This window comes from Lissotriton vulgaris, chromosome 9 (assembly GCF_964263255.1).
Source record: "Lissotriton vulgaris chromosome 9, aLisVul1.2, whole genome shotgun sequence".
Lineage (NCBI taxonomy): Eukaryota > Metazoa > Chordata > Amphibia > Caudata > Salamandridae > Lissotriton > Lissotriton vulgaris.
This window is the reverse complement of record NC_141697.1, coordinates 968,022,244-968,038,185: the sequence shown is the minus strand read 5'-3', so window position 1 is coordinate 968,038,185 and position 15,942 is coordinate 968,022,244. Positions and strand designations below refer to the sequence as shown.

Here is a 15,942-nt window from a genome sequence, read left to right as displayed (position 1 = left end):
GGGGGGAAGCAAAGCTATAGGCCTAGAGTTGGTAAGAATGGTGGGGTCTTTTTTACTATCTACTACTTCTTTGTACCTGTAGCTTCTCTGTTTCTTCAGACTTTCAATTAATCCCAAAGTCTTCTTCCCTATCACTATTTCTATCATAAAGTTAACACCATTTTTGACACAATGCCTGCACCTCTGTCTTCCTTGCTGTTAATCTATGAATCCCAGGAAAAAAACATTGCATTTGATGAAACGAAAAATATAATTATGGTTAAATATCTCATGAAACTTGCTTTTATACATTATGTGTACAGAAACTTGCAATTGCACAAAACTAGCACCCTAAAGGCCCTGTGTTATGCGTGAGATCTTTAATTATTTTTGGCATTTTAGCCAACCGGAGTTTGCATTCTGAGATGTGTAATTTCATGTTTTCTGCTATATTTATCGGAGTGCAAATCCTAGAATGTAACGTGCTGTTGAGTAAGTGCTGTGAACCGATTAAAGGTGTGGCACTTGAGACATGGCTGGTAACTATGCACAACATGTAAACAGGATTTATAATGTGTGCTAATCACTGCCAAATGGACTAGAAAACCTACTAAAATTTATGAAGAAAAAAACATAGTCCGTTTCAAGTTATCTGAGGTTTTTTAGATTTGTTGTGTCCTGGCACTTGCAACAGATGGTTTTCTAAAAATACTCTGTTTCTAAGTGGATTTGGTTCAGCCTCCTTCAACCATTTACTTATTTGGCTTGGCAATCTTAGCAAATTTCAGCCTTTGGCTTTAGACATTGTCAATAATATCTAGGATCAGTTTATTGGAGATTTTGAGCTTTGCCTTTGTTCTGTTTGCTATTTCGGTGTAGTGGTTAATTTGTAAAAAAATAAGTGGTGGTGTTTTCGTCAAAAGACAGCTTGCACCGGCCCATTTTTTCTGTTAGAACTGCCTAAAACAGAACCAACTACTAACCATGAAAGTGGGGAGAGAATGTTGCGTAAAGGCCAGAGCTGCCAACTTCGGAGCTGGGGAACCAGGATTGAGTCTCGGCGCCAGTTCAACATCCTGTGATTCCGGGCAAATCACTTAATCTCTCCGTGCCTACTGACTGGTGTTCATGAAAAGCACCAGTGTCGATTATTAGGTACTGGTGCTGAGCACCGGAAACCACTGGCTTAAATGTCACTGTTTGGTTGTATCCTTCCTACCCAATTGGAATGTATGGGCCTACTGTCTACAATACAATACAAATAGAGACAGTTTTGGGTATGCCCTCAGTCCTTACTAGAGGATTTTCTTGTCTATCTCCCTCTTCCTTAAGTTTCTGCCCCAGTCATGTGCCTTGTCCCACCCCTTCGTTACCATCCATTTGATTGGTTGACTTGTATCCTTCCACTGATAGTGTGAGGGGACTACTTTTTTGTTTTGCTTGCTGCACTTGCTTTCTTCCTAGTCCCCTGCTTAAGTTGTATTTAGCAACTCCGTTTTTGTGAGAGCCTGGCAAGTGAATGCTGCTAGTGGTTCATTCACTAAGCTTTCTCTCTCCCTGCGCTACATCATCTTTAGCCCTACACACTCACCATATTCATGCTTTTTTGTATTTATATTTTTTGTGAGAGCATAGCTGCAGCGCTCTGGTGTCTGGCAACTCACTTCCCTCTATTTCATGCCAAAACAGACATATTTTTTAAATTTGCCTTTCCAAGATGGCAGTCTACCACCCAGTAATGGTACATTAGGCATACACTAAAACAATTACAGAATGGGCACAGCATATGCTTGCGGAAGCAAGACACCCATCTTGGAATTATTTTTCTAAACACAAAAGGCAAACCATTGTAAAATGGCCACCGTGTTTTCTTGAGCACAAATCTTGGCCATTTTGGAATTAATTTCAATTTGCTGAAAAAAAAATTCAAGCTAGCAAAAGATAGGACCGTCTATTCTTTTTATGTGGGGAGTCTCCACCAAGAGCGTGGAGACCAAGCAGTGGTAAAGATACTACTTGTAAAATACCTTTGTGAAGAGGAAAAAAACGTAAGCTTACACAAATGTGTAAGCTTACCTTTTCAAATCGGGCCCTTTGTTAGTACTGCCCATGCAACCATAGTGAAAGGCTGTTCCATAAGGAATGGCACTTACATTTACTGTATTATGCTTTAAAATATGCTGAATTCAGACGTCACACCAAAGTGCATTTCGAATAGGAAACTTTATTCTCGGTTTTATTTTTTATGCGTGCCAATGATTTGAGGCTTATTTTTTAATGTGTATTTATACGCTCTTGGAAAAAACACGTTATGCTTTACATTCAATTTATTTAATGTAATTCTGTAATTCTCACTTCACACTGAAAGCTAAACAATTTGACCAACACACTGAATTATTCATAAGCAAAGCTGTAACGAAAAGCAAAAATTCCTATTAGAATTCAGTGTACTTATGTTGCATTATGTATGCTTATACATATTACCTAATACATTAGCATACTGCATTATTTTTAAGTGTGCAATATTATATAAGAAAATAAATGACATAGAATATAACATGTAGATAACGTAAGATAGTGTAGTATAATAATAATATAAGTATATGTATATATATATATATATATATATATATATATATATATATATATATATATATATATATATATATATATATATATATATATATATATATATATCCGTTTTTATGTGTACAGCTGTTACTGCCTGTATCTGGGCCAAGGGTGAATGTGAGTGGGTGGAGTGGTTTCCTTTTATTGCTTATTAGGAATTTGTTTGTTTAAATATTTAACCTGGAGCAGGGAGCTGCACGTTTGAAATTCAAAATGCTGCACAAGAGGTGACATTCTTTCATTCCTGTTATGTTATGGGTACCGAAGTGCTCGAGGTGGCCTTCATAAACAAGCAAGCAGACATGTTGCATCTGGGGTGGCTAAGAATTTGCCCCAATGTCAAGATTGCTTCAGTCAATTTTGGAACTTGGGCACTATCAGGGAGACAGCCTTTACAACAAAGTCTTTGCTAAAAAGGTAAGTACCACACAGGTAAGCATTTTTTTTAAACAACATAATTATTATGATCTTTTATTAAACAAAGGGGCTGAATATGATGGCAGGCGGACTTATGTCTGCCCGGCACCTTATCGCAGACAGGACCTCCCAACAGGCTGTTGGTAGTCCCGTAGTAGGCATTACGATGGGACCATCCCACGGCGGCTGCTGGCTGCAGTGGGGTGGTCTGCATTTCTGCTGGCTGCAGCGCCCGCTACATTGCCAAATAGGGACACTTTACATATTCCTGCACTACGTGCAGGCACCAGTGCGGTGCCGGCCACATGGAGCAGAGATCCAAGGGGGGCACCAAGTGCCCCCCAGTGCCCACAGCTTAGGGTCATGAACAAAGGGGGCCCGCTACAGGCCCCCAACGTCCCTTTCCGCTTGCCTGTTCATGGCAGGTTAACCGCCATCTACAGGAGGGCGGAAAGGGACATCGTAATCCCTACGGCGGTGCCTGGTAGACACCACCACCATTGTAGGGAATACAAGGCCCTCTGCCACACCGGCGTGCTCAAGCAGCCCGTCGAATGCCTGGCAGTCGGTGTTTCCGAATGCCAGCCATTGTAATATGGCGGGCGGTGAACCTGTCTACAATGGTGGTGAAATCGCCACCGACAGGCTGTAGGTGTCAGTCACAACACCATCGTGATCAGACCCAAAGTGTTTAAGTGTGGATAATAGAGGGAGGTAAGTGTCATTTTTGGGTTTGGGTAGGGGGCAGTGATAAAGTGAGGTAAGGCTAATTTTAGGGTCTCGTGGTAAAGGGAGGTAAAGGTAAATGTAGGGTGTATGGGTGAGTAGTAAAGGGAGACAATTATATTTTTAAGGGTGGGCAGTGGGAAAGGGAGGTTATTGGTAATGCCTTCAGTACTTCGTGATTGCGCAATCCCGGAGTATTCGAGGGGTGGTAACAGGGAGAAGGCATTAAGAAGATTGGAGTCCAAGTTCATTCTTGAACTTGACAGCAAGCACACCAGAGGGCTAAATAATACGGAGGATCTCCATAACTTCCTTTAAAAGGTCCTACAGAAACTTAACTTCATTCAAGTATAACAATGTATAAATTCATATATTCATCCACTATAATTTAATTGTCCCGTTCTTCCATGAAACTTTTTAACATGTATAACTTTTAATCTTCCACAATTTTGATTATACTATCTGCATACTTTGCACTAATTCTAGGTACTGTACTTATAGCACTTCATAGCCAATACCATTTGTAGCCCTTGGACCCTGTTGTTAATTTTTTCCCTTTTATGCTATGTTGCACATCCATAATTGATACCCAGGCTGGGATCAATAAGGATATAGGAATTCATTCCGTTATCATGGTTTGATGGTATATAAGTGAACTGATGAAAAGCAATGTATATAATTATTATTTTTTTTTATATATGAATAGGCTATTTATTTAAATATATTCACATTTATATATTTATGTATATTTATATATTTATTACGTTACTGATTTTAATGTCAAACCAGTTTAATGTTATCAGTTGGAGTCACTTACAAATTTATTGAATCATCCCTAATACCACGATGTGCATCAAAGCATTTCAAAACGATTTACAAACAGGTTGCCGGTACAAAATAGAATTGATTCGGTAATATGATTATGTGGGCATACCAACTACGTTACATGGATTTGTCTTAAGTGTTTCTTCTATGTTTATAATATCACGTGGAGGGGGTTGAAAGCATCACAAGAAAAAAACACAGCATAAAAATAGAAAGCGGACTGCGTTTCTGCGAGTGAAGAAGGATACTTCGGTATTCAAAATGCGTCTGATGGTGGCAAAAACAAATTAAAGACCTGCTACAAACCAAGAAGCTTTGGTGTCCTTTTTTCCGTTTTTTCGGCATTTCCGGCTGGAGTGCAGGAGAGTGACTGGGATAACTCGAGCTGATATATATATATCCAGCTCGGTGTGGTCTTGTCCAATTAATAAGATGCACTCATACAGAGCGTTCCATATGACGTACGATGGTGCATAAAAGGAAGTTGAAGCTGTGCATGCGCTTTCTGACTGCATTAAGCCCATGAAGAAGAGACTTTCTCGTAACGCGTCAGCGATCAGGTGCTTTATATTCTGGACTACTTGGCCACTCATATCGGCAATAAAGCTTTGTTTCTGGTAAAGCGACGCTGTTTCTGTGTGCAGCTTATTAATTGGACAAGACCCCACTGAGCTGGATGTTTAAGCGGCTGTCCTGCCGCTAAGCCTGCACCACCCCGGGAGAGGGGGCCATGTGCACTGCGAAATCGGTGCCTATTGGGAAACACTTGGAATGAGAGTGGCTGCGCAGACTGGGGCCCATTGAGAGCCTGAAATTGCACTTATTCACAAGCGCTTCCATCTGTGGGTACGGACTTCAACTCCCATTCTGCAACGTAATTCTCATACAGAGCGTTCCATATGACATACGATGGTGCATAAAAGGAAGTTGAAGCTGTGAATGTCCTTTCTGACCGCATTAAGCACATGAAGAAGAGACTTTCTCGAAATGCGTCAGCGATCAGGTGCTTTATATTCTGGACTGCTTGGCCACTCATATTGGCAATAAAGCTTTATTTGGGGTAAAGCAACGCTGTTTCTCTGTGTGGCTTATTAATTGGACAAGATCCCACCAAGCTAATGGGTTTACTTACCTTACATATTTTTAATATGCATGTTTAAGGCATGTGTGGTAAATGTATGAAATGTATGTGTGGTAATGTTTCTGTGTGGTTATGGCTGCATGAAAGAGGCCTGTTTGGTAAAGGCGTGCGTTGAAATGTAATTCACACCATCATTACCTCCTCGTCCTGTCTTCCTCGCCACAGTAATATACATATGAGCCTCCGGCTCCACACAGAACTCCAAGTAAAATAAAAGAGCAGCGCTCTAGTCTCCCCTCCCTCCTCCCATATGGCCCCAGAGGCTTCCACCAATCACATAAAAGGACACATATCAAGCAACTCAGCCTGTTCTTTTTTTCTGCACTTCTCCGAGTGCTGTGTTCCCTGCTGGTCAGGTGAGTGGGCTGGGTTCCTGCTTTAGCGGTTCCCTTAGTCCGTTGGTATCTAGTTGGGGGAAAGTAGTGTTTGTTTCACTTTTGCGATGTATTGCCGTTTTTCAATTGCGTGTGTATTTAAAATTTTTTTTTTTTTTCCCCCTTCTTCTGCCTATGTGCCTCGTGTCCTGCTTAGCGGACGTACGTGGCGTTCATTTGCGGCTGTGTACGCTGTATGGCCGGGACGCCTTGTGTCCTGTCTGCCGTTTGGTTAATTTCCTTTTACCGGCCGCGCGTCCTGCTGAGCGGACGTTGTGCGGCCGGGGGCATTGTCTGTGGGGGCCGGAGGCTTCCGTGGGCGTTGTCTTACCTGCTGCCGGTTGGAGTCGGCATGGTTTGCTGCCTCTTCGCTCTCTGCTACTTCAGGGGCGCATTCAGGGCTCGGCTCGGCACGCTCTCAGTCTGTGGCTATGTGTGCGCGCGCGGCGTTTCCGGCTGCATTTATTCTTTGAGCATGCGTCGAGGGGGGGTTTGTGAGGTTGCTTGGCAACCTCTGGTCCTTATTTTAACAGGCTGTTCTACCTTTTGCCTGTGTTTGTTTTGCACTGCTTCACGTGGCTGGCTATCATGGATGTTTCATCTGATGTTCGTGCTCCTGATTCTTTGGCTGTGGCTTCTGGTTCTGGGGTGCAAATTCCTTCGATGGAGATGTTGCAGCAGATGATCAATTCTGCTGTGTCTGCTGCTTTAAGCGGTCAGGTGCCTGTCCCTCCGGCGAAGAAGGCGAGGGTTGATGGCGCTGCTGCTCCTGCTGATTCTGAGAATGAGGAGGAGGTTGATGTCAGGGGTCGCTTTGTGCAGGGTGCCGACCTGAAGGAGGTGCTGGGTCACATTCGCGATAACTTGGTGTTTCCTGCTTCTGTGGTGCCTCTGGAAGACGATCTGTTTTCGCAATATCATCGTCCTGAGCCTGATTCTTTGCCTCTCCATTCTTCTGTTTTGAAGGTCCTGGAGAATGAATGGAAGGATGTGGACAAAGGTTCCTTTCCTCGTTTCTTGAGTAGGAGGTACCCTCTTCAGGATTTTGCGGTGAAATACCCTGCCTCCGTGAAGGTTGACTCTTTGTTGGCGAGCATGTCTTCCCATGGGTCCGTTGTATCGGAGGACTCTTCTCCTGCGGACCCGGTTGACCGTAAGGTGGATGGTGCTGTGAAACGCACTTTTGCGGCTGCAAATTTTTCTATCAGGGCTGCGGCCTATTCATCTTACACTATCCAGTCCTTGCTCAAGGATTTTCAGTCTCTGTCGGAGTTGTTGGACCAAGGGGAGGATGTTTCTTCTACCCTGGCGATGATGGAGCAGCAGGTCCGTCTGCTGTCGAATGTCTCCTTTGATTCGCTGGGGGCTGCTGCTTCTGCGGCCGGATCCTCTGTGGCTGCGAGGCGTCAGTTGTGGCTCCGTTCCTGGAAAGCTGACGCTGCACAGAAAAACTTGCTTATGAAAATCCCTTTTTCTGGGGTTAAACTTTTTGGTTCGTCTCTTGACGACATGGTGAAGAAGACGGCGGAGGACCGAAAACTGCTTGCTCCTGACCGTCCTGGCAGATTCTGTGCTTTTGGTTCCCAGCGGTCTTTTGGTACCCCGAAGAGGGGTTGGGCTGGTCAGCCCTTTCGTGGACGGGGGCGTGGCCGGGGTGCTCCCTCCATTGATAAGTCCCGGTTCTCCGGCGCTTCTGCCTCCTCCGCTCCTGCTTCAAAATCCTGACTGGATCGCTCCTGGTGTCGGTCCGGTTGGGGGTCGACTTTCTTGCTTCATGGACTCTTGGCGCGAGACTGTGTCAGACCAATGGGTGCTTCGCGTGATTTCGGAGGGTTTGCGCATTGGATTTGCCCAGACGCCCCCAGACTGTTTCAAGGCCACTCCTTGTCCCAGAGATCCTGTGAAAAGGTTGGCGCTTTTGGAAAGCATCGCTTCCATGGTGGTCAAAAAGGCGGTGATTCCTGTGCCCTGCGATCAAGTGGGGAAGGGGGTGTATTCCATACTTTTTCTGGTGTCCAAGCGCACAGGGGATCTTCGGCCAGTGATGGACCTGAAGTGGGTGAATACTTTCATCCCTCACCAAAGGTTCAAGATGGTTTCCCTGCCTTTGATCCTTCCTCTGATCTCTCTGGGGGATTTCCTTGCATCGATCGACCTAAGGGATGCTTACCTTCATGTTCCTCTTCATCCGGAATTTCAGAAGTTTTTACAGTTTTGTGTGCAGGGTCGTCATTACCAATTCCAGGTATTGTCTTTTGGACTCTGCTCGGCTCCCCGGATCTTTACTAAGATTCTGGCTCCTCTTATTGGACATTTACATGGTGAGGGAGTTAGTGTTTTTCCTTATCTGGACGACATTCTAATTTCTGCTTCTTCTCTTCCTAAGGCGGAGTTGCATGTCCAGAAGGTGTGCCATGTCCTGACGCATCATGGGTTCCTCGTGAATGTGCCGAAGTCCTCCCTGGTTCCTGCACAAGAATTGACTTTCATTGGGGCTCTGTTCAAGACTCAGTTGGGGATGGTGTTCCTGCCCCCTCCCCGTGTTTTGTCCCTGATGTCTGCTGTTCGCTCCCTGTTGGGGGGGGGGGGGTTTCTCATCCTGTGAGCCTGTGGTTGCGTGTTCAGGGTCTGATGTCGGCTTCCTTGTTGACGGTGCCGTGGGCTCGCCTTCATATGTACCCGGTGGTGTCCCACATTTTATCGCATTGGGACCCCTGTTCCCTCGATATGGATGTTCTGGTTCCTATGTCGGAGGAGGTTCGGGTGGTCCTGGGTTGGTGGTTGGACGAGGGTCATCTGTCCAAGGGCCGCCCTTTTCTGATTGTTCCCACCCGCGTGGTCACTACCGATGCCAGCCTGCTGGGATGGGGTGCTACTCTGGGGGTTTCGGCGGCTCAAGGGATTTGGCCTCAGTCGGTTTTGTCATGTTCCTCCAACTACAAGGAACTGAAGGCCGTCCTTCTGGGTCTATTGGAATTCTCAGCTCTTGTTCGGGGTCACCACGTGTAGATCCGGACGGACAATCAGGTTGTGATGTCTTATGTGAACCATCAAGGGGGGTGCAGGGTTCGCTCCCTCAGTTGCCTGGCTTGTCGGATTGGTTCTTGGGCGGAGGTGCATCTGATGTCCCTGTCTGCCATCTACCTACCTGGTGCGGAGAACACGGTGACAGATTGTCTGAGCCGGGTGTTTCCTTCCATGGGATCCTTGTCTCTCACGAGGTGGATGTTCAGGAGGTTGCAGTTGATGTTTGGTTGTCCGATTGTGGACCTGTTTGCCTCCCAGGACAATGCCCAGACCCGTTGTTTTTGCACGATTATGCCTTGCCGGGACGCCTGGAGGGTGGACGCCCTTTCGTTCCCTTGGCCGGAGGGTCTGCTGTATGCCTTTCCCCCTGTTCCCCTGCTTCCGGCTGTGCTACAGAAGATCAAGAGGGAGGGGTCGTTGGTGCTTCTGATTGCACCTTGTTGGAAGCGTCGCCCTTGGTTTCCCCTTCTGAGGGAATTGGCTGTGTCTCCGGGGTGGCCCTTGCCGTTCGTGCCGTATCCTCTGATGGGTCCTCTTCTTCCGCTGCCTGTGTTCCGTTCCCTGGGTCTGCGGGCCTGGCTCTTGAGAGGGAGTCTCTGATACGTGGCGGTTGTTCGGTGGCTGTGGCTGGTGTCATTCAGCAGTCACGGAGGCCTTCTACGCTTAAGTCTTACGCCAAGCATTGGGATCATTTTGCTTCTTGGTGTGTTGATCGTGGGCTGACGTTGGATTCTTTGGATCCAGCTCGCATTCTGGACTTTCTGAACGATGGGTTTGTGTTGGGTTTGGCCATTTCGACCCTTCGGGCTCAGTGGGCCGCCATTCGGGCATTTCATGTCCTGCCTTTGGTTTCCATTTCTCCGTTGGTTGCTCGACTTTTTAAGTCTCTTTTTTTCCAGTGGCCACGTCCTATCTTGTGTCCTCCTCCTTGGGACCTTCCTTTAGTTTTGCGTTCCTTGCAGTTGGCTCCGTTCGAGCCTTTGGAGTCTGTGGACCTGAAGTTTTTGACTCTCAAGGTGGTGTTTCTGGTGGCGATTGCCTCTGCCAGGCGTGTGGGAGAGTTGGGTGCTTTCCTTCGTTCTGCCCCGTTTTTGTTGGTTTTGGCGGACCGTGTGGTCTTGCGCCCTCATCCCACCTTTGTTCCTAAAGTGGATTCTTTTTTTCACCGGTCTGCCGAGGTGGTTCTTCCGGTTCTGTGTCCTGATCCCTCCTCGGCTGAGGAGGCCCTTTTGCACCTCTTAGATGTTCGGCGTGCCTTACTGATTTACATTTCTCGCACTTCTCCCTTTTGTAAGGTTGACTGCTTGTTTGTAAATTATGGTTTGTCGCGTCAGGGTATGAAGCCCTCCCTGGCCACGATCAGTCGGTGGATTAAGGAAGCCATTCTTTTGGCCTATGCTTCGGTATCTGTGGTTCCATCTCTTCCTGTTCAGGGTCGTTCCACCTGGTCTGTTGCTGTATCCTGGGCTTCTTTCAAAGGGGTGTCTATGGAGGATGTTTGCAGGGCTGCTACGTGGTCTTCTCCGCATACCTTCATGTCCCATTACCGCCTCCAGATTGGGGGTGGGGGTTCTGTTTCGTTTGCCTCTTCTGTTTTGACTGCTGGGGTGCCTTAAGAGGTTGTCCATTTTTTGGGTTGTTGTGCCTCTGTATATTAAAATATGTTTCGCTGCACTGATGGTGTGGTCTGTTTTCCTTACATGAAGCTGATTGCTTTGGTATCGGCTCATATGTATATTACTGTGGCGAGGAAGACAGGACGAGGAGATAATGCCCCGGTTACTTACCGGTAATCTTCATTACTCCGAGTCCATGTCTTCCTCGCCACAGTATAGTTTCCCTTCCCTCCCGGCCCTGGTGGTGGCTTCATGTCTGCGGCTTGGTTTTCAGGCTGAGTTGCTTGATATGTGTCCTTTTATGTGATTGGTGGAAGCCTCTGGGGCCATATGGGAGGAGGGAGGGGAGACTAGAGCGCTGCTCTTTTATTTTACTTGGAGTTCTATGTGGAGCCGGAGGCTCATATGTATATTACTGTGGCGAGGAAGACATGGACTCGGAGTAATGAAGATTACCGGTAAGTAACTGGGGCATTACCCAGCACACAAAAAAAGCAGAGCAAGAAACCTTGCACTCACTGAAAGAATGGATTCTAACTTAAACAAATGAAGTTGTTAGTTGACATGAGCAATTAACCCATTGGGTTCCATATGTTTCAGTGATTCTAGCTACGCTTATAGAAGAATATAAACTATTGAAACATAATCAAGGGCAGCAGTAATTGACCTGCAAATCCACTGTTAACTACAATTACAGATGACTCCCACAGATAAATCCAAACTCAGATATTGCCTTGAATTATGGCAAATGAAAGTGAGAAAGAACACTGTAAATGCAAGGAATTCCTAATCCAGCCAGTAACAACTGTTCCTGGTCAAATCAGATATCACATCCGGTATTCCTGTTTGCGGCGGAGTCATACTTTTTACCAGTAAAATTCCTAAGCCATATCTGAAGCACTTGATCTTCAGCAAAAAGACTAAGGTTGAAGGATCTCATGCAAGAAACGGGGAATAAAAGTGGAGTCCTTCTTGTTTTTTGTCATTCCTTATGAGGCTGTCGATCTTCCTGGCATCAGTATGGAATATGGTATTACCACTATCTAATTCCAAGCCACTCGTAGCTGTAGAGAGAAGATTAGTAGATGAACTCTACAAAAAATGGAAACCAATGAAAAGTCTCATTGGATTATAGCATGCTTCTAATGAAATCAGACAGAATCTAAAAAACATTAATGTAGATTAACTTAAAAACGATATCCAACACTTAGGTCACTAAAATACCTTATTGTAATGTTTATTGATAATAGTAAAGCATTTGAAAAACTCCTCTATAGATCACTGCATGAAATGCAAAAGAGAATCAAGCTGTCCACCGATTAATAGAACGTAAATGTTCCTGTTGGGAGTTCCTTGATAAAGACCAATCACAAACGGCTACTTTAAGACAACTAAGAAAGGTATTGGTTTCCAAATGTATGACAAAAGGAGAAAACAAATCACCAAGTCAGACTGAAAGTAAAAAAATCATTACATGTTTTCTGCCAGTCTACTGCAATCCCTGATGCGCAGGGGAACGTTTTGATAATGTCAAAAATCATCTATTTGAACATATTCAAGCTTTTTCCTGAGCAGGTAGCAGAATGTGATTATTGCAAGGCTGGACTGGCCAACTTGGCACTTTCTCAGTGAGTTGCAGGCAATGCAGCTGCCTTGTCCAACCACAGCCCCATGGCCCTATTCTAGTCACCATCCAATTAAGTGTTGCATTCTGTTAATACTGTGGCAAATGGACTGACACCGCGACTCCCGAACGGCGTACGATGTGCAAACCGACTCAAATTGACTCATTGACCTCTGATTCACCTATCAGAGTGAACACGCTATTTCTGTTACAGATCTGATGACCTCCTTAATGAGGACACGTTTTTTTCCTTTTTGAGTTCATACATCACTCATTTGAGACTCTACAGACGCTATACGAATTGACGTGCTCTCTCTAAAATTTCTTAAACCTCACTATTCCCCTGATGAAGCCCTATTCATGGTGAAACGTGTTGGCAGCATCTGCTTTGTATCATGCATCCGTGGTTGTGAAACTATTAAAAGAAGTATTAACCTCACTAAAGACTCCCAAAATAATTATTTTTCAGCATTTGTGCTATTTATGTCTGTGTTGCCTCTCTGTGCTCTGTAAATCTGGGACTGGTTTGAACATTTTTGACATGGCTGATTCTAATTTCCTGTCTGGCCCTGGATATCAGCCCTGATTTTCAGCACCAAGAGGTTTGTCATTTTAATAGAAGATACCAATAAACGTAAACTGAAGCTGAGGTGTTAAGTTGTGAGACTCATGATCCTTCCAAACCTTCTCCACTGTTTTCAATTAATCAACTTTGAATATTGTGCTAGATGCACACATTACAAATGATTTCATACGCTCCCTCGAATGCCATACTTAGTTCACCTATAGCAAAATCTCTCAAATGCAAACCTAACTATGGTCTTTCTCATCCAAACCCCTTTATCATGTATTTAACTACATTGCCATATGACTATACCAACGACTAGCTATGTCTTGGTAAGTAGCAGACCAAGAGGTTTGCAGCATTTTATTCGACCATCTTTATATGCCTTTGAGTAAGGAAATACAGGGATCATACCGCAAAGGCCTGCCCACTCTTGCCAATAAATATTCTAGTACAGAGGTTCTTAAACTTTTGACTTCTGTGGACCCCCACTTAAAGATTACTGGAAACTAGAGACACACCACTGAATCAATATTAGAATCCGGGGACCCCCACTGAGTGGAAAATATGAATACTGATCTGAATCCCTGCCTACATGGCAGGCATCCCTGTGGTGTGAAGGATGGCTCCACTCACAGCACTGCTTGTTTCCAGGGTGGAATCCTCCTTAAATTCTTTGTTTACAGAAACAAACTCCCAAAGCAGAAGTTTGTTTTCTTTATGTAAAAAACACATCTCCAACCCTGATGCTCCAAGAGCTGTATCCCGGCATGTGGGGGCCATTCTCAAAAATCAGCGATGGTTGGCCTGCCTCAAACAGAACTTGATGACTGACAATGTGACCAGGCAGCCCTCTGGTGGCTAAAAAATCAGTGGTTTATACTAGTTGAACCAGTGAAGACTCCACATGTGTAAACCTGGTGCTTCTCCCAACCCTAAATAGAATGGAAAGTCCATGAGTGTGGAAGAGCAGAGCACCACCAACTTCCAGAAGTGCTCCTGCTCTGCCAAACTCTAAATAGGGCCCAAGGTTTTTTGCCTTGACAATTTCACATTTTTATTCCATGTATAGGATTTAGATTCCATCCATCGTAGAACACACCCCCTTCAACCACTACTGCTTGACCAGCAAAAAGTCTTAAGAGACTTCACAGGGATATAGGCAATAAAAAAATCTATAAATTTGGATCATATTCATAAATATCAAAGTATTATAATATACATTATAGGTATATATTAATATAAATTATAATAAATTAATATTTTCATACACATCATCTTTTGTTATTCCCATAAACCTATGTTATTCATGCTTTCCTACAAAAGCAAGGGCATTACCATATGTTTGCTTACCATTTTGTACAGATCTGAAACACTTATCTGGTCGGAATCAACCACCTCAAACTCTTTCCGTGGCACAAGATCAAGTCCCAAATGCCTATGGGAGAAATGAGAGAGAATACGATTAAAGGGGCTTATAGGGCAGCATGGAAAAAGTGGATGGAGAGGATGAGGAGGTGGAGGTGCACTAGGACGGGAATGAAGGAGAGAGAGAGAATGTAAGAGGATAAAAACAGAAGGAAACTGAAGAAAAGGTAGGTGGGAAAGGAAAATGTGAGCATAGTGAACATGGAGAACATTAAAAGAATTATACAGAAGTAGAGGGGTAAAATAGTGAATAATGTGAGGGGACATAGAGGAAGCACGAGAAAGGAAGCATGAGAGAGGATCTAGAGAGTGGAAAACTAGTTACATTGAGAGCAACAGTAAAGGAAAAGGGCAGTAGGAGCTGGGTGAAGAGAGAAGATGGGATGTTTTCTCTGAATAAGACCATCTGAATCTTTCATCAGTTCTATTTGGAGAAACTTTTGAATATGTCAGAAAACACTGATTTCATTTAAGCATGTTGTTCCCAAAGTCATCATATACCCTGCTTCCAAAACAACAGAAAAACAGACTTCCATTGAACAGGCAACTCCTCTGAGCTGCTGTTAGCAGGCAGTCCATAATTTTTATGGGAATGGATATATGAGCTCAGCTTCCTGGAGTCAGGCTGTTTTCATGTTCAGACCAGGTGGCCAATAATTCAACTGAACTATTAACTTTCAGAGAACGTGTTTAGCACCCATTAATTAGGTTTTGTACTAAATCTTATAACATATCCAGGTTCACAATGTAGTCTCTGGACTCAGTGGCCTGTGAATACCGTCTCTTTAAAAACCGCAGTATTAAAAGGCACCCCTATTCTCAACATGTTTGTGGTAGTGATTGCCCCAAGAATCCCATCAATTTTAATACCCTTGGATGTCTGACTCCTGAAGTTCATATTTAGAAATCACAATCATAATACTCTGGTAACTAGATGGCTCCTTAGTACGGCACAGGTTACATGACATGTCACTTCTAAATCACCTGGTGAATTACTAATCAGGCCGGATATGGTCAAAAGTTCTTATCTTCTAGCCCTATCAGTGTTTATCAGTGAGCAGCGAGCTGGTCAGTTCAGCACAGTCACCAAAGTGCACATGTTTAGTTTACTAACAATCACACTGATAGGTAACTTTAACTAAATAACCTTCCTGGAGTCTCAGTCAAAGGGGCAGTATTTCAATAAACATGGAGAGTGAACTAAACTCGCACTCTGTAGGGCAGAACAGAGAAACACAGGCAAATTTGAGACATTCCAAGTCAGATATTTTTCTACATAGAGATGTACATTTAAGGAGTGTTTTAGTGTGCTAATGTGAAATATTTTTCGCAATGCACCTGATTTCATGAAATTGAATGGAAGGGAGGGACCACTGACCAGCAAGAAAGGATGTCCTGGGAGTGAAGGTGGTGTTATAGAAACCAGAGAGGTTGCCCATCAGGAGGATGTCTATTCAAAGTTTATTTTCTGCCCAGCACCGCCGCCATTCAGCGTTTCGGTCCTCGTGGGACCTTGATCACATGACACGGTACTTGGTACAGACCACCTTTTTAAAGTGACAGTGCAAACTTTTTTTACTCTCTTTACC

General features: G+C 44.4%; 1 protein-coding gene across 1 annotated transcript in view; it reads right to left on the bottom strand.

The window, feature by feature from the left end:
• Positions 1-15,942, bottom strand: part of DOCK3 (dedicator of cytokinesis 3) — a 1,414,611-nt gene that overhangs the window by 472,540 nt on the left and 926,129 nt on the right. The window contains exon 7 of the mRNA XM_086938817.1: positions 14,279-14,363. Within this exon, the coding sequence (XP_086794943.1) occupies positions 14,279-14,363 (85 nt within the window). The remainder of the gene's footprint in view (positions 1-14,278; positions 14,364-15,942) is intronic.